At 33.4% G+C, this 19,730-nt stretch overlaps 1 protein-coding gene across 1 annotated transcript; it reads left to right on the top strand.

The window, feature by feature from the left end:
- Positions 1–1,403: 1,403 nt before the first annotated feature.
- Positions 1,404–19,545, top strand: LOC132547479 (ubiquilin-1-like). The gene is made up of 15 exons (XM_060211233.1): positions 1,404–1,508; positions 5,421–5,573; positions 6,406–6,474; positions 6,863–6,994; positions 7,570–7,695; positions 8,472–8,522; positions 8,752–8,829; positions 9,185–9,317; positions 11,047–11,181; positions 11,484–11,623; positions 12,049–12,132; positions 12,487–12,602; positions 14,503–14,749; positions 15,291–15,375; positions 15,547–19,545. The coding sequence occupies exons 1-15, from the start codon at positions 1,404–1,406 to the stop codon at positions 15,603–15,605; spliced, it is 1,713 nt and encodes a 570-aa protein (XP_060067216.1). The 3' UTR covers positions 15,606–19,545.
- Positions 19,546–19,730: the final 185 nt, after the last annotated feature.

Below are 19,730 nucleotides of genomic sequence, written 5' to 3'. Positions count from 1 at the left end.
TGTGGGTATATAGTCAGGTGGTGCCTTGGAAACGCGATGACGGCCGAGGTTCGATTCCCGCCGAACATATATCCCAAAACTAAAAGGTATGTGTTTTAACTGCCCAAACTGGTACTCCAGTAAGTTTCTCTCACAGCCAGATCATTCGCGTGCTTCTGTCAAGCCAAACGGGAGTGATTAATATCACTTTAATTAAATTAAGTTCATATTTTACCGTGAATGCTACTTGGACGCGCTAATGTGATATCTTTCAGTGTCACACCACTTTATTATCAGCACAACACAGAACATTTACTATCACAATAAAGAAAGTTCTAGTTTTACCAATTCAAACTGATTTATTTAATTTGGGTTTATAATTATCGCCCCGTGAACAGCCAGTTTCACTTCGAGGTGGGGTCTTTCCCTGACGGCTGGTACATCACAAAACAACATGAAGAAGTAAAATAATTTAAACCTATGAGTTAGAAGAAAACGAAAATCCCTTAAAAATGGGGACATGCGGTTTGTTAACATGTATTGTAACGGAGTCACACATTCAATGGACTTTGCGGCGTCAGTCACGTGAGGTGGTCTTTCAGGTTTCGGTTCCAAAGTAAAATGGATACAACGATAACTTCTTAGTCAAATTTGTGAGCCTTGATATAGAATTTTTTTTTCCATTGAAGAAACCCTGCGTTTCGACCAGCGACTGTTCAATCTTTAAGTATATGTATGTATTAGACAGAAAGTGTCTCGTCCCATTTGAAACACCGTCCTCTTATCATAGTTTTTTTTAGTAAATAGAAAACATCAGAAAAATTGGGTAACAATTGTTTATTTTACATAACTGTACAGCGATCAATCGCCCATTCTGGAAGATTCGGACGGCCACGCACTTTGTGACGGTGTTCAAAATACGCTTGAACAGCAATTCTAAGGAATAAAACGGATTCGGTGATTGATAAGTGACAATACGACGATATATATAATGCTGGATTAGCTGAACTTTGCATTAAAATCATATCATAGTCAAAATTTGCATTTGAATTAAATCAAATCAGGACGAATTTTTCTGTATACCATAAGAAGCTCTCTACAAGTACTTTGATGTGGTCTTTGGGACAGCCTTTGATATGCTCAAAAACTCGTCAAGTCCCGGCGACACAGTACTTATGCTAAGAGTTTGACGTAATACCAACCAATGAAAAGGATTCGTTATCCGGGCTGAAAATGTAAAGAATTATCGAGCTGTTATTATTTTCTTTCTAGTTTGAAAATTGATAGACGCTTTTCCTAACTGGAGCTTGCTAACTGGTATGGATTTTGTTTAATTCCGGAAAATAATTCCGGTTAATATACAATATCTTTCAAACATTTCGACGACCGATATATATCCCATGATTCATCAAAAATAAATCAAAATGGCTGATGACGATAAGTCTGAACCTAAGATGATGACAATTTCGGTGAAAACGCCGAAAGAAAAACAAGATATTGAAATCAGTACAGATACATCAGTGAAAGAGGTAAACATGTTTCTGAAATTCCGAAATTGTCCACGGATATAATCCCTGTAATCTGTTGGTGATTGCCGACATCTGTCGGTCTCAACAGTTGGTCGCCAGTCTTCGCTGTGTCACAGTAGATAGATTGACACACCTTCAAAACCTTTTGACATCATAAATCGTCAAATCCAATTGATGGTGATATGCCATTGGTGTAAAAATATAAATATACTAAATCATTTTAAAGTGTACATGCATGCAACTTTTGCATTACTAAATAAATAAGTTGTTCAGAATATCGTCTTAGTTTTTATCCAAGGGGTTGTGTGTGTGTCTTTATTGTACTTTCGTCTTTGTACTACATTTCTGTATTTTAGGTTGAACAAGTTCGTCGCAACATTGCATTTGATTGAATGTTTCGTATTTTTGGATAAAAACTTCAAACACTCTCTGCAAAAACATGGTGCATATGCGCAATACTACTCACTTGAGCAAATCGAAAAATTAGGGATACAGCTAATAGGGCGCCTCTAAATACCCAATACCAGCTAAAATACTAACCCAATACTAAAAACTATTACTAGGAACTACCCATTACTACCCTGGTTTTAACAAATATGGGTAAATAAGAGAGTGTTTTCATTAATGTTCTAGAGAGGGCAAGTCGGTTTTGGTACAAGGTTGTTTTGGTACTTCAAATAAGTTGTTTCGGTACTTTTAAAAATGTTTTGATTTATGTTTTTCATTAGATTTTTAAGGTGTTTTATCATTGATAAATATTGCTCATTCTGTTACTGAAAAACTATCACTCAAAATGACATTCTAGCTTTGTAAAATATTTTGTAAGTACTGAAATGACTAGAGTTTATTCTAGAAGGCAAGGCTATCATTATGGTTTAACATTAAATTAAACTAGCATGGGATGGTGGTTAGAATCTAGTGTGCAATTGCAGTTTGTCCAAGTGTTGGGTGTGGTAGCTACAGCTTCAAGGAACATAGTGTGAGATCAAGGTTTTAAGCATTTCCAGTTTACTTGTAAATAGCAAAATCTCGGACGATGAAACTAATTAGTCAGCAAGCACACCATGCAAGTTCATGATTGACTGATTTTCGTAATTATTTTCACAGTAGTTATTTTGTACCATGAATTGAGGGAAATTTGAAACAATTTTTTAAAAAAATGTCAATTCTCCAGATAATGGACACAGATATTTTTAAAGTTCATGTCGAGACCAATTTTACCCACTGATTAAGTCATTTTTATTCAAATCACCCTACGACTGTAGTCTGCCTTCTGTCAGTAAATAATTATTGTTATCACTATTTCTTTTACTGAGTGGAACTATCTGAAATATCATATGTAGGTTCCCCTTGGTTCGTATTTGTGCCCTTTTGTGATTTTATGGCAGATAAAAAACTAAATGGCTTAATGATGACCATCATGGATTTAGACAAAGTACTGGATGGTTCTTTTACAAATTTCATATGTAAGTACCACAAAAATTTGGGAATAATTTTTAAAAATGGCCATCTTGGATTTCAACTATAAAAATTTGTAATCATTATTTCTTGAGAATTTCGAGACAGAGATTTCTCAAATTTCATGTGTATTTTTACTTTTGGTCCTTAGTTGTGCCCTTCTGGCAATATTCGGCCCCATTCCCAATGCAAAATAGTATCTTTTTTTCCCAATTTAGACCCCAAATTTTCCCAGTTCTAAGGAAATTGCTGCTATTTTCCCCAATTCTAAGGGCCCTGGGCCCCAATCCCAAAATAGGGTGTGAGAGCCTTGTAATGACAAATGGCCTTAGTGGATTTTGACAGTTAAGATTATGATTTCTGATGGGTAATTTTAAAATTTCATATGATTAAGTACTACATAAGAGGAAAAAAGGGGAAAGATTGAACATTGAAAGAACAAATAAATATAAAACAATGGTGGGTGCCAAAGGTTCCTCAAAGTTCTGTTGTTATTTTTGTTGCTTATCTATCTTTTGTTGCAGTCTGCTTAATGTCTGTTTTATTCTGATCAATAAAAGAAACAATTCAAATTATGAATTAAAAACTTGCTCTGTGATCAACCTTAAACATCCGGTGGAATGGAATGAACAATATAAAAGAAACTATTATCAGCACAGGTGTTTCTAAATGTTCAGTTAGTGAACTGTTTTTATCAAGTGGCATTAGTATCAACATAAGTCATTTTTTATTTATCTTTAAGATGAAATTATAATCAAGGTAAAAAAGTGTAATTAAAAGCATGAAGAATTATTTCATACTGATCTCATTAATTATTTGCACAATGAAAATGCAGTAAGCTTGCTTGTAGAGTGGCCTTGCGACAACTAATAAATTTATTTAAATAGTAGAGATGATAAATTTGATTTACCTAAAGACAAGGGAACTCATATATACTCTGAATCTTAACATATTTGATTCTAACCCATTGAAGACAGGATATTTCAAACTTTGATTAAAATCCATCTGCTTATCATCAGAGAGGCATTAACACATCATGTCCGCTAAATAGATGATTCTTTTCATGATAAACATCCAGAGACAAGTTTGTTTGAAGATGTATTTGAGATTTTTTTCATGCATGGTTGCATGATTAAACATACTTGTAAAATCAGATAGGAAAATTAGATACTGCAGAAATTTAATACACCCAGAAAAACAGATGTACTTCAAGAATCCATCAATATCTCTGTAAATGATGTCACTAAAATCAGCCCTTTTCAGGACTACTAAACTATACCACATTTAAAAATAAGCTATAGCTTAGAAATACTATTTCCAATGACTGTATCTAATTAGGCTCCAGACCCTTGTAATTTCAGCCAATTAAAATTCTAATCAAATACTAGGCCAAGGTTGCCTAATAGAATTGCTGGTTTCAGTTTACACAATCACTTGTTTAATTATAATGCAACTGCTAGATGTGAAAGCTTTTGTATTGAGTCGTGACATTTGATGTATAAAGTGGCATAACATGTCTTAAGTAAATATTTAAGAAAAAATCTATTTTGTTGTATTGTTGTAGAATAGTGTACAGAGTAGTTTTGGTCTAGTAATTTATGAAAAGTTAGATATTTGATTATTTGCAATTATCAATTGATATTGAAGTGTTGGGTCAGAATTGGGAAGTATTGTGTAATATTGTGTAATTAGATATGATGTGCTGAGAAGCTGAAATTTGAATTATTGTGTTAAGCAAGCCCAGTTTCTCATAAAGTACATGTGCTTTTCTATTAAAACTAGAATATATTTCTGATTCTATAGTTACCCTATAGTATGGCCATTTTAACCCACCAAATAGATTGATTACATGAATTCAATATTTTTGGGTGTAATTTGAGAAAAGGCAACAAAGTCTTTATTTCTTGTAAAACAGTCATTTATAAAATAATTTATGAAATTAAAGAATGTACAAAATTTTCACTTCCTGTTTCATTAATATACCTTAATATTCATATATATAGAATATAATTTATGGAATTAAAGACTGTACAAAATTTTCACTTCCTGTTTCATTACTATACCTTAATATTTATATATATGGATGGAGGAAGTGACATTAATCATTGCTTAATTTGCTTTTAAATGATGACACAAGCAAAAAAGATAAGGCATGTCCTATATAATTACACTATTTAATAACAAAATCAATGTGTGAATCCAACTACATTCACCACCCGAAACCTCCAAGTAATTTAATGACCATCTTCCAAGCATATGTTTGATATGATCAAGTGAATTCTTCCCTAAAATGTTATTTGCAGAGAAATTCTCATGGTGAAGGAGCAAACTAAAACCAGGAATATGGATGTAAAATGTACAGTCTCATTACTGATTTTTGTTAATTAAGAAAATGTTTTTGTTTAGAAAGATATCATGACAAAATGATACAAAACTTTTCAATTTTTTTTTCAGTTTCGAGAAATTGTTGCAAAACAATTTAGTTCTCCTTGTGAACAGTTGTGCTTAATCTTTGCTGGTAAAATTCTGAAAGATGCTGACACACTGGAGCAGCATGGAATAAAGGATGGGTTAACTGTTCATCTGGTCATCAAATCGGCAAACAGGGTAAGATTAGAGAATTAAAATCACTACTTTCACATGATTTTCTTAAATTTGTAAACAATTTATTTGAATGTCATGAAATTAATAGATTTTTTGTACACTACTATTGAATTATTATTATTATTTTGGTTTCTGTTTTATAATTATTTTCTATCAACATTTTAATGGAAACGTTACCAGCATAGTAAAACAGTCAGTTTAGGATGAAAGTTATTCTGACTGCCTTCAATAAAATTATGTCCATTTAAAGTCTGATTTCCTGGCCTGGCTCCCTCCATGAACTGTTTATCTATATCATGTGATACTAGTCAGAGATACCTGATGTAGAGAATTGATTTGGAAGGAAGGAATTAAATTTTCCTTTAAAGCTTATTAGCAATTATAATTTATGATAATAAATGTTGTAATGTTATAATATTTTTTAAGTTTACAAAGGGAAGTAACTATCATTACTCTTATCCAGTACAAAAGTCTGGTGTAAATCTTTCAGTTGTTTCCTAATGATCAGCAGCAAGCTATCACTGTATTTTTCGAAGATATTTTTAAATGGTCAGATAGACATTATATTTCTGTATATTTGAGGGGGATATTGTATTTAGTACAGTGTTGCAGCAGTAAAATTTTAGTCCACCATTATCAGAATTTGGATTTGGCAGGTAAAGATTATCATTGCTATTTCTGCAAAGAAATGTTCAAATGTATTATCATTAAGATCAAACAATGGTTGCGCCAAGATCCCTCTAGGATCTCTTGTTTAAACTGTTTTTGGAAAATTGCCATCAGTAACTATTTATATCAAAACATATGTTTAAAGCCATTTTTTTCTGTGTTTTAGTCACAACAACAGGCAGCAGAGGTGAGCGCTGCAGCGAGTCCATCAGCACCTTCTCCAGCTGGAGTACAGGTATGTTTGTCTTTTGGAATATTTTATTTACTCTGGTAGAACATCGGTTGATTTAAATCTAGGTTAAGTCAAATTATGTTGTTAGTCTACAAAAAAATCACATTCATGTTTGGACAAAAGGATTCACACTTGATGGTGTGTGATTAAGATTGAATATGGTTGGATGAGGGTTTGAGAGTGTCATCTAGACCCTGAAACACTCCGTACAGAATTGACATAAAGAAATCTGACAAATGCCAAACTACTTTAGACCATTGGATTCATGTTCGAAATAACATAGATTCACTTGATAAGACAGAAGTATTGATTTAATTAATAAAAAATGCTGTTATTTGTTAGTATGTTGAATTGGATGGTTATTGACTTGATATCAATCATCAACTTGCAGCCCCCTGCAGGGCAGCCAAACATTGCTGAAACCCCATTTGGAGTAGGTGGACTTGGAGGACTGGCAGGCCTTGGTAACCTTGGAATGGGCTCAGCTAACTTCATGGAGATGCAGCAAAGGGTACAGAGAGAGGTAGGCACAACACAGCCCTTTAGAGACATCACAATCTCGGACAGATTATATCCTCACATGGTCTCATACAGTGTTGTCTCATATAATCTCACAGCGATGTTGTAAACAGATCAGTCTCTCACAGCTTCATGTAGTATTGTTTCTCACATTGTAATCTGTCACAGATCAGTCTTATAGAGTTTCATACAATGTTTTTTTTCTCACAGTGACAGATCTCATAGATCAGTTTCACACAGTTTCATGCAAAGCAATCTAACATCGAATAGTCACATAGTCATGCAAAGAAATCTAACACAGTATTCTCAGAGTTTTCAGAAGTCTCACACAAGGTATTGTCACAATCTTATGCAGAGCAGTTTCGCATTTCCCCAAGGACTGTTTTGCATTATTTTGTCCAATTTGTTCATTTAAAGCTTGTTACGAAGAACCTGGTGTACTAAGTATTCTGTGTTCTGATTGTACAACAATAAGTGCAATGTTCTTATAGCATGTAAAATGGGCTTGTTCAGAGTTGAGTAAATCCATTCAAAACTGATTTGGTTGCTTCATTCACAGATGATTTTATGTTGCTTCAGATGATGAGTAACCCAGAAATGCTACGTAATATGATGGACAATCCATTTGTCCAGCAGCTCATGTCGAACCCTGATGTGATGAGACAGATGATCACCACCAACCCACAGATGAGGGAGCTGATGGAGGTAAGCAGAGGGTTTTCTAAAAATATTGTATACTTTGGACCTTTATAATCTGAAACCTTATTTATATCTCTTTTATGTTAAATAAATTGATAAAAAAAACTGAAAATACCATTTTTTAAATTGTAGAATATTTCAGAAATTACATTTACATCATGAATGGAATTAAAGCTATAAATTAAAAACATTTATTTTTCCAGAAAAGAAATAAATCCAAAAAGGCCTGTGTTCTGTTTAAAGTTTGATAATATGTGTAATAAACTACAATATTACTGACAGTATGCAGAGATGCCAATAATTTGTGGAAATTTTCTGAAAGTTTATAATTATATAGGAACATTTCATCCAGATTACTAAGAACACTGAACTTTGTGATCTTGAATGTATGTACATATGTCACTATAATCAGGCCTTTCCAGAAGTAAAGGACTAGGAAATTAAAGAAGGCACAATACTTCATTTATCCCTCGACCAAAAACAATTTTCTGGCTGGTTTTGTAATCATAAGGAGAAAAACACATCAAACAAGATTTCAAGTTGTAATACCAATTAGACAAAATTTGTGATGTACATTTTATGAAGTCGGTAGACATGTGACCTGTTGTTCTATAATTTCAGTAAGTAGATTTGTGTGTTGCTTGCCATTGTTTTCATTGTTAGTAGTACAAGGGGTTAAAATCAATGAAATAGTACTGGTAAAAGTAACACAATAGTAAAACTTTACACTACTGTGCTGATTCTTGTAGTCTAATGTATGTTGGAATAATTTTGTGTTTTAGAGAAATCCAGAAATTACACATATGTTGAACAATCCAGATTTGATGCGGCAGGTGAGAAAAGATTCATTTCTTTATAGATTGACAAGATAATTTTTTCAGCCTGAATCTGTTATTTTGCATATGTATTAAGCAATTTATTATTTTTGTTGAATAAGAGATTTCTGAAGAAGTAATTAAATAGTTATCATTATAAGTGTTGTAAGAAAAAAAACATAAGAAATTACTGGACATTTAAAAGTTTTTTTCTTTATTTACGTGTCTTTTCTGTTTTGTACAACAGACAATGGAATTGGCACGGAACCCTGCCATGCTTCAGGAGCTAATGAGATCACAAGACCGTGCCATGAGTAATCTAGAGGTAGGTAACAAATTGTTTCTCAAAAGTTTTAGATATTAAATCACTTCGGAATAAATGTTAATGTTGAACCATACATTCACATTTACCATAGAAAACTGTTACTCTTGTCTTTCACTGCTGATAACCTGCTCAGTTGCAGAAAGAAGTTAAGGATTTTTGTTGCACATATTCTATGTAGTTTAAATGTCTATACTATACAGGTATACCTCACACAGATTATTCGAGTTGTTCAAATGAACTTAAATACAGAGTTCTTATTCAATGAAATTGAAGTGGTAGTTATTGGGTACACAAATGTATACATTGACTAATTCTAGTAGATAGATGTAAAAAGAGACATTGTTTTCATCCACAGAGTATTCCCGGTGGTTTTAATGCTCTACAGAGAATGTACCATGATATTCAGGAACCGATGATGAACGCAGCACAGGAAGGTTTTGGGAGCAGGAATCCCTTTGCTTCACTTGTCCCTGGAGAGTCATCAGGAGGTTAGTAGCATGACATATTATCTGATATGTAAATATTGAGGTTGGGCAGGGAGGGTTGGAGGAAGGAGGGGGTGATGATGAATCAAATTATTGTGGGTGTTTGGGGTCGTAATATTCAATTTAATTATCATACAAAGAGTCTTCAAGGGTATTTAGGAATACTCCCATACATATATTTGTACATAAAAAAATGACTTCCAACCTTGTGCATTAAAAATCTAGGTCGCTGATACTATAAATAGAAACCTTATTACAAAATTTTCATATCATTGTTCTTAAGGCTCCATTGCTTGTCTGATTCATACCAAACTTCATATATGTGTTCACATAGATCACCTATTGTATGAGATCAAGATTTTACCTTTGATGTTTAAAAAGCTAGGTCAACTTTACTATGAAAAGATTTTGGCTAAAATTCACTTTACAGACTGCAATTTGTCTACCAGGAGACTTTGATTGTGACATTAATAAAACACAAATGCCTTATCATCTTTAAAATACTCTTATCATATTAAGTCACATACCTAACATTTTGGTATGTGTCAGTTTATTAGATTATATCTATACCATAGACATTGACGTCATGAAATCAGCCACCATCTGTCAAGGTTTTTGCCAAAATCTGATAACTGGATTTAAATTGACAGTTTGATTTTTGTAGTTTAACCTCACACTTCACATAAATTTCGGGGTTACATGGTATGTTACTGTAAGTATGTGCATGGACTGTTTTTGGTTTTTGTTTTTTTAGCCAACCATCATCAGATGGTGGGCTAATCAAATCACGCTGCATCCATCCATGTACTGTTCGTCTGTCCGAAACAATTTTGTTATTGCTATTTCTAGAGAAGTACTTGATGGATCTTTCTCCAAATGCATATGTAGGTTCCCTTAGGTCCCTTATAATGCTTGTTTGATTTGGGACGGATAAATAAAAACAAAATGGCTGAGAGGCAGTCATCTTGGATTTTTTTCAATGAAGTTTGTTATCTGTATTTCTTGAAAAGTAAGGGATGGATCTGTCTCAAATTTTATGTATAGGTTCCCTTAGGTTCTTAGTTGAGCTTGTGTGAGTTAGGGACTGATCAGATAAAACAATTGGCAGACAGGTAGCCGTCATGGATTTTGCCTAGTAAAGATTGTTATTGCTATTTCTCAAGAAACACTGAATGGATCGTGATTTACACTATATGCAAAAACAAGGCATGTTCATGGAAGTTTATAATCAGATTTTGGTCCATAGACAATGCCTTCCCATATCAAAGATGATTTGTGTACGATAATGTCGAAGTGAAAAAAAAACACGAAAAAAATTAACATCTTTCTCTGTCAATGTTATTGAGTTTCATCTCGATTTTGTAAAATTGTAAATTAGACATGGTATTGTGAACACTTCTGATAATCATGTAAACAGACAACATTTCTGTCATAGAATTGTATAAATGTTGTCAGTAAATATATGTCCATTCTGATTAAGTGCTAAAAATATTATTTTAGATCTCCCTAATCTACTGTCAAAGCCACTTGCAGTATCAATTTTTTTAAACACCAGACAAAGAAGGAAATAGGCTTGCAGCAAAACTGCTTCATCAAAATGAAAAATATCGAAGTGTTAGATGTTAAAATTACACATCTTTGAGGTGTTAAAAAAAAACCATGGTAGTGACCCATAGATCAGGGGGTGGGGAGTACATCAAGCTCATGCTCACTTGCGTTTTTATTTTTACAGCAAACACCAATGCAGATGGTCAACAAGGTAGGGAAAACACAGATCCATTGCCCAACCCCTGGGCTCCTCAGTCCCCCAGTGCCACCACCACATCTGGAACCACAGGCACCTCCAGCACCACTACACCATCTAGGGGTTAGTATTATGAAACTATACTAGTGTGTGGCGGAAGATGTTTCAGCCTTTTTTTAGCCATTAACTGTAATTTCTCCCAGATATAAATGTTGACTGATTTTGTCCCTATTTAGTATCCAATAATTTTGTAATGTCATATCATGCTCTATAGTGTAATTACTATGATATGACTAATAACATAATAAGGCAGCATCTCTGTTTTGGATGGAAACTTCCTACTGATTATAGATTTGAAGAACTTTCATTTGTCGAATTGGTATCAATTAGCGGCTGAATAGTTACCATCTAAACACCTGCTTTAGGAATGTTTGAGACGCCAGGGATGCAGAGTTTGATGCAGCAAATGACACAGAACCCACAGTTAATAGAAAACATGCTACAGGCACCTTACATGCAGTCGATGATGGAGAGCATGGCTGCCAACCCAGACATGGCACAACAGGTAGGTCATCTCCATGTCCATTTAGATATCATTTTGTTTACAAAATGGAGAAAAAAAAGGAAAACAGTTATTATGGTTGTATCTGCCATGGAATTTGTAGCAAATTAGAGGAGGAGGCTTTAAAAAAGGGGGTATTGGATCAAAATCAAATAAAATTATGTAAGTAAAGAGAGAGGAAAAGAGAGAGAGAGTCTGCAGAAGTAGTCGATTGAAGTTGTTTCTCATTGAATCATATGTAGAGATCCTAGTATGATTTTTGTCATCAAATGTAAGGAATTATTGCTATTGCCTGATACAGGTGTCAACTCCCACATAAAATTTATTTTTTGAAAAGTTAATGGCATCAAGGAATGCCTTTTTAATTTGATGAGATGGATGTTATGATTGTTTGATAAAGAAGATAACATTGTGTTTACTACTGTCAGATGCTGAGTGCTCACCCTATGTTGGCTGGTAATCCTCAGCTTCAGGAACAGATGAGGCAGCACATGCCTGCCATGATGCAGCAGGTTTGTACAAACACTGAAAAGCTGAAGTAACTGTTTTTGAATTAATTTGTATTATAATGCCTGCTCTTGTTTCATTTGCTACCATTTCAATTCCAAAGACAAAATTTCATCAGCAGTTCATCACAAGCTTTCAATATCCTTGTGAAACAAGAGAAAAATCAGAATTCGGATTTGTGATTTGAGATTGAAATCAGAAATATTGAAAGTAACAAGATGTAGATTTGTATCGTTATATTTGGTAAAATTTTGCTGAAAATTTATCATTTTGATGTTATTGAAATTTGTATACTTGTCCATTATGATTCAAAAGCAACTATGGGGCAAAGAAATGACCTAATGTCTTTTCAAATTCAGATGCAGAATCCTGATATCCAAAGAGTGATGACCAATCCTAGAGCATTGGAGGCTATGATGCAAGTACAGTCAGGCTTACAGCAGCTACAGTCTGAAGCTCCAGGTCTCTTCCCTCAGTAAGTAATACAGAAATAACATATAGATATAAAAATCTGAAGCTCCAGACCTCTTCCCTCAGTATGTAATACAGAAACAACATAGATATAAAAATATGAAGCTACAGGCCTCTTCCCTCAGTAAGTAATACAGAAACAACATAGATATAAAAATATGAAGCTCCAGACCTCTTCCCTCAGTAAGTAATACAGAAACAACATAGATATAAAAATATGAAGCTACAGGCCTCTTCCCTCAGTAAGTAATACAGAAACAACACAGATATAAAAATCTGAAGCTACAGGCCTCTTCCCTCAGTAAGTAATACAGAAACAACATAGATATAAAAATCTGAAGCTACAGGCCTCTTCCCTCAGTAAGTAATACAGAAACAACACAGATATAAAAATCTGAAGCTACAGGCCTCTTCCCTCAGTAAGTAATACAGAAACAACATAGATATAAAAATCTGAAGCTCCAGACCTCTTCCCTCAGTAAGTAATACAGAAACAACATAGATATAAAAATCTGAAGCTACAGGTCTCTTCCCTCAGTAAGTAATACAGAAACAACATAGATATAAAAGTCTGAAGCTCCAGGTATCTTCCCTCAGTAAGTAATACAGAAACAACATAGATATAAAAGTCTGAAGCTCCAGACCTCTTCCCTCAGTAAGTAATACAGAAACAACATAGATATAAAAATCTGAAGCTCCAGACCTCTTCCCTCAGTAAGTAATACAGAAACAACATAGATATAAAAGTCTGAAGCTCCAGGTATCTTCCCTCAGTAAGTAATACAGAAACAACATAGATATAAAAGTCTGAAGCTCCAGGTATCTTCCCTCAGTAAGTAATACAGAAACAACATAGATATAAAAATCTGAAGCTCCAGACCTCTTCCCTCAGTAAGTAATACAGAAACAACATAGATATAAAAGTCTGAAGCTCCAGGTATCTTCCCTCAGTAAGTAATACAGAAACAACATAGATATAAAAGTCTGAAGCTCCAGACCTCTTCCCTCAGTAAGTAATACAGAAACAACATAGATATAAAAATCTGAAGCTCCAGACCTCTTCCCTCAGTAAGTAATACAGAAACAACATAGATATAAAAGTCTGAAGCTCCAGGTATCTTCCCTCAGTAAGTAATACAGAAACAACATAGATATAAAAGTCTGAAGCTCCAGGTATCTTCCCTCAGTAAGTAATACAGAAACAACATAGATATAAAAATCTGAAGCTCCAGACCTCTTCCCTCAGTAAGTAATACAGAAACAACATAGATATAAAAATCTGAAGCTCCAGACCTCTTCCCTCAGTAAGTAATACAGAAACAACATAGATATAAAAGTCTGAAGCTCCAGGTATCTTCCCTCAGTAAGTAATACAGAAACAACATAGATATAAAAGTCTGAAGCTCCAGGTATCTTCCCTCAGTAAGTAATACAGAAACAACATAGATATAAAAGTCTGAAGCTCCAGGTATCTTCCCTCAGTAAGTAATACAGAAACAACATAGATATAAAAATCTGAAGCTCCAGACCTCTTCCCTCAGTAAGTAATACAGAAACAACATAGATATAAAAGTCTGAAGCTCCAGGTATCTTCCCTCAGTAAGTAATACAGAAACAACATAGATATAAAAGTCTGAAGCTCCAGGTATCTTCCCTCAGTAAGTAATACAGAAACAACATAGATATAAAAATCTGAAGCTACAGGTCTCTTCCCTCAGTAAGTAATACAGAAACAACATAGATATAAAAGTCTGAAGCTCCAGGTATCTTCCCTCAGTAAGTAATACAGAAACAACATAGATATAAAAGTCTGAAGCTCCAGGTATCTTCCCTCAGTAAGTAATACAGAAACAACAGAAGAACTGGTCAATGTTGACTAAAACTATGTTTATGTTGATATTCAGATTGAATCCAGCAATGGCTCTTGGTGTGCCGACTACCTCTTCTCCTGCAACACCTGGCACCACAGACTCCCCAACAACTACTACTTCTTCTCCCTCAGGCGGTGCCACCTCCACTACGAACTCAACAACCTCCACCACCACAGCGGCAGGTACCACCCCTAGTACGGGGACCACACCTGCAGCCAGTCAAGAACAACTTACAAATCTGATGTCACATATGATGCAGATGATGTCACAGGGCAATGTCGTAAGTTTTTAAATTCTATTGTCACAGGGCAATAACATAAGGTGTGAACTTCATTTGTCACATGGCAATATCATAGAGTAATGTAATAAATTATAAACTCAATATGCCACAGGGCCATATCCCATATCGTTATGCGATTTAACCAGGACATGATGCAGGCTATTTTTGCTTGTTGGCTTCATTGTTGTATACTTTGTTCTCATTTGAGAAATGACGTTGCTTATTTAAATTGACCAAGATTCCAATGGTGGGTATTGTCAATGAAGCAGAAGACCCTTATGCTTCCAGAACATCTAATTTTATTCTGTGTGTTCTTTTTCAGGAACCTTGGTGTAAATCTTTTTTGGTCTTGTTTTTCTCTAGTTTTATTGAATTTGAGACTGAAGTATAATTATGTTGACATGTTGGTATTATCTTTTAGTTTTTGTAATGACATTATTATCAGTATGTCAGTCCATATGTAAACAATGCTGATTTAGCATCTAAAATTATGTCATTGATGTTGGCTTTGAAGTTTTGCTAATGTTTGTCTAACTTTCAGAATCAGCCACCTGAACAGAGGTATGCATCACAGCTTGATCAGTTAGCCATGATGGGTTTTGTAGACCGAGAGGCTAATATTCGAGGTCAGTTCTTCTAATTTTTAGTAAAACTTTACATATTGTAACTTTGCAAATTGTATCACCTGAATACCATAACTTCACGTCTATTAATATGTTACTTTTGAAAATGAAGATTTATCTCTGGCCTTACAAGTTTACGTAAAATTACCTGTCTTTTCTCTTTGTCTATTTCAGCATTACAAGCTACGTTAGGAGATGTGAATGCGGCAGTGGAACGATTACTGCAACGATGATAATAAGCAAAATACACGAAAAAAGACATTATTTTATGTGGTTACAGATACAGACACAACAAACCTGGTTATTGACAAAGTGTTTCACGACTTCAGAACATCTCAGAAACTTTCAGAACGGTGGACTGCATTCTAGACTACAGCAATCAGCATTGTACATTCGCAATCACATTATGCATGTGCATTGCCAATTTTCAATATAGAGTTGGAACAGCTGAACAAGCAATTTGATAAACAGAAATGTGGTTGAACCTTGTAGTCTGTTGAATTAACAATTGGTTTTTCTTTGTGATGATTTTCTAGATAAAAACCTAGGGTTGAATTTAACAGTCTTTTTGAAATAATTCTTCAACGTAGTATTAGTGCCTAGTTCAGCTGTTACAACGGAGTAAATGAAAAGAATCCACCTTTTCCGAGTATATTCCGAGATTATTCATGATCTTTTTTCTCCAATTCAAACATAAATTAGTAATTTAATATTTAGATGATGTGAATTACAAAGTCTTGAAAAGAAACCATTGCATCTTTAATAGTGTTTCTAGAATATTTCTCAACCTTTTTTTCCACAGTATGATTTTTTGATGTGTAATTGACAATATTACAACATGTAAGATTTAAAGCTGTCTAAATTAGCTGTTGCTTTCGGAATAATTTTTTGATGTTGTAGAGAAGCGTTTTTAATCATTTGAGAAGAACAATTTTATTTACAAAAGCTGTAAAAAGAAGTTAAAATGTGAACAGTATCTAAAAAAATTATATTGCAAATGCCGATTACCCAACACAATAATATACTTGTTTGTATGTTTAATGGATTCAGTGGAGTTTTTTTCTTTGGTTTTTCTTCTTTTTGCAAAAAAAAATTCCGAATTTCAGAAAAAGGACACCTGACCAAGCAAGAGCCCAACAAATGATAATGTCTCTTTGATACTATATTTGCTTTTACTGGTATTGAATACAAAAGCTACTTTTGGTACTTATCTCTTAAATGTATTATAGCCTTTTAAAGAAAACCTTGATTTTCAGTTTGTTGGAATGAAGACATTACTGTTGATCAAGATTTGCCCATATTGATGACGTTGTATTGATATTGTATTGGTGCAAACTTGACAGGTGGTATGTATAATGTGAAGTTAAATTTGTTGCGGACACATGTACTTCATCTTTATTACAGTTCTATTGTAGTTTTGAAAACCTCACAATTTTTAAGTATATGTATACAATGAAAGTTGATCAAAATTTGGTCCTTGATAAATGGGTGTTTGATATCTTCAGTTAACAGTCCCATAAAAAATCAAAACTTGATTTGCGTCTCAAAATAAAAGTTTGAAATTTATTTTTCAATGTTTCATTCGGCCAAGTTAATAACATCAATTCACTGCTTGCTAAATTTGACACCATCCCATCCTGTACCTTGGTTTATACCTGGCATTCGTTGACTGTTTAACACTTTACCGAACACTAACAATTTTCTTTTTACATTTATTTACTCAAGTAGTTGACATGTTGTATTATATAATTATAACTATAACAGTTTGGTTTTTGCCCGTTTCTAAATTTTTCCTAGTTTCTGCCCTAACTTTTTTGAAGGAACTTCTCTTCAATGGCAAAAACATGACTTGGTTGAAATTGAATATAGCACTTTTGACAGCAAATGACAAAATTTGTGCATTGCAAAATAAACTATTTATACAGTGTATTAACTCCAATGTAGATTTACTGTAGTCAATATATTATTTGAAGTTGAAAGTCAGTCAATACTTTGTTATATGATCAGAAATAACAACTGTTTGTTAAATTCCATGGTTTTGAAATTAAAGAACGAAATCTGTATTTATTGGGGAAAAAAAAAAAAAATTATACATTCACATTTTAGTGGTAGTCCATTGTAATTTCTGTTTTTTTTTTCACTGGGTTTTCTTCACCTGACTTGTTTGTCAACTTTCTTTTGGAACTACAAGTTCTCCATTTATTTTTACCTTATTTTTTTAAACTTTAAATCATTAATATTTCAACAAAAATATGAAATGTCACTGGACTTTGATTTCATTTTCTTTTATGAAATATGTTTTCATTATTTTGAAGAGTACTTTTTGTTAAGATATATAGATAGGAAGCTTGAATATAGGATGCAGTCACTGAATGTGAAAGACGATTGATCTTTTTCAGTGTCTATATTCCACACCATTTCACCAAATTTTATTTTTACACCATTTCATTTGAATTAAATGAAGAAAAACAATACATGATGAAAAGAGTATTATATTTCTTTTGCATTGTATAGCTAATACTATAACAATAATTATATACAGAATAAAAAAACAGGTGATGACTTAGGAATACACTTCATTGCTATGTGAATATATCACAGGCAGGTGTACTTTTTGTGTTGTATGATATTTGTTTTGTTCATTATATTACATGTTCATCTGTATTCAGTCGGTGTTATACACTATTAGTCCTTCTGGTCAAATCTTTTCTTGTTTAAAGCTCACTATATTTAATTTGGTGAGAAAAAGACAGATTTCTTTGGTGACCTCTTGAGTCCGGTTAAAGCTATTCCAGTCAAATATCTATCCCACCTCAGGACTACTGGGGTACTACCCATGTAATTCAGTTGATAATTTGCTTACAAGTGATAGGTAGGAAACAGACATGATGAAAGTGATTTATTTTTGGAGTCCTTTGGTCAAGTAGATGTTTTACTGAAATAGGCCTCAGTCCTTTGGGTGAATTCCTTTCCTTTTAGAATGCAACATCTTATTTCATTTTATTTTCTGCTTGCTGGTGTTGTGAGATATATATCAAAATGTATAAATATGTGCCATGAAATCGTTAATGCCATGGTAATACAGAATTTTTTTTTCTGTTTGAAATATGGTTAATGGTCACTCATGTATGTTAAAGCACCTTTTGTACTGTTATCAGGGCATTCTATTTTCTCCGTCAACATATCATTGGTGCAGTATTTGATGTTTACTTTTAAACCTTCAGCAGAAATGGGTTAATCATGTTGGGCTACAATAGTCTACACGATCTGGATAAACACTGGTTGAAATTTTGATACTAGCAGTATTTCATTTTTATGATCAATAGGTTTTTGTGATCAGCTGCATCAGAAATTATTTGAGGAAGTGTGCCAGAAAACCACAAGTAAACACAGCCATCAGGATAGGTGTGATGTTTTTCGTATTTGTTTTGTGGTAAATCGTGTCATGGTTAACCTTTCATTGTGTAAACTTTGCCTTGTTTATTTCATTTTATTTCAAAATTTTGTAAATCTTTTTTCAGCTGTTGTGTACTTTAGTCCATGATATTTTTGTCCAAGTTTACAAATCTTGTTGGAAAGTTCAGTGATTTAGTCAAACATCAGAATTAAGATTTACTGTAAAGAGGTGAAATCTATTGACTCGCCATAGTTTCTGGTTTATCTCCAAAGTGATATGTTGATCTGTGTACATAAATTGATCCCTTGATTTTGTGTATAGTAAGTTAATACATTGTCACAGCATAGCCTTTAATGAATTAACAAATTAATTCTATTAGACTTTTAATTTATTGTTTTTTGTTTTTTTCCTACAGAAGTTTTTTTTTATGTTTGGGTTTAGGTATGGAAAACTCTAAAAAGTGTTCAAAAATTTGTTGCTTCTAAAATTTCAGTCATCTGTGTTAATCAGTTCAAATTTGTAATATGGCACTTATTTGGAAAATACATTCTAGCTAACTTTTCAAACAGTAATTTAATATTGTATATTAAATACCTGCTTTGTATATTGACCAGTTCTGAGTGAACAACTTGCTATACATGGTGAGTGTTCAATCATCCTGATGGGTTCATCATTGTAACCTTTGCCAGCTTATTCTAGAAATTCAGTGCATGTTTGAAACATGTTCTTATACTTGTAACAATGATGATAAATTGACAAATGGTAATATTACAAAAGTGTTTGTGTTTTTATTTATTTCATTTTCAGGAGAGGAAAAAACATAAATTATGCTCCCAAAAAGTTCATGCAATTGTAATGATGAGGCATGTGTGTAAAAGATATTTTCCATTCTACATAACACAAAAGATTTGACATTCGCTTATTGCTATAAGAAACTTAAGCCTCAAACAAAATTAAAAAC

Source organism: Ylistrum balloti, unplaced genomic scaffold (assembly GCF_031769215.1).
Source record: "Ylistrum balloti isolate Yb309-2 unplaced genomic scaffold, AGI_CSIRO_Ybal_v1 Utg369958, whole genome shotgun sequence".
NCBI lineage: Eukaryota > Metazoa > Mollusca > Bivalvia > Pectinida > Pectinidae > Ylistrum > Ylistrum balloti.
The sequence above is the reverse complement of the archived record's forward strand: the minus strand, read 5'-3'. Positions and strand labels throughout refer to the sequence as shown.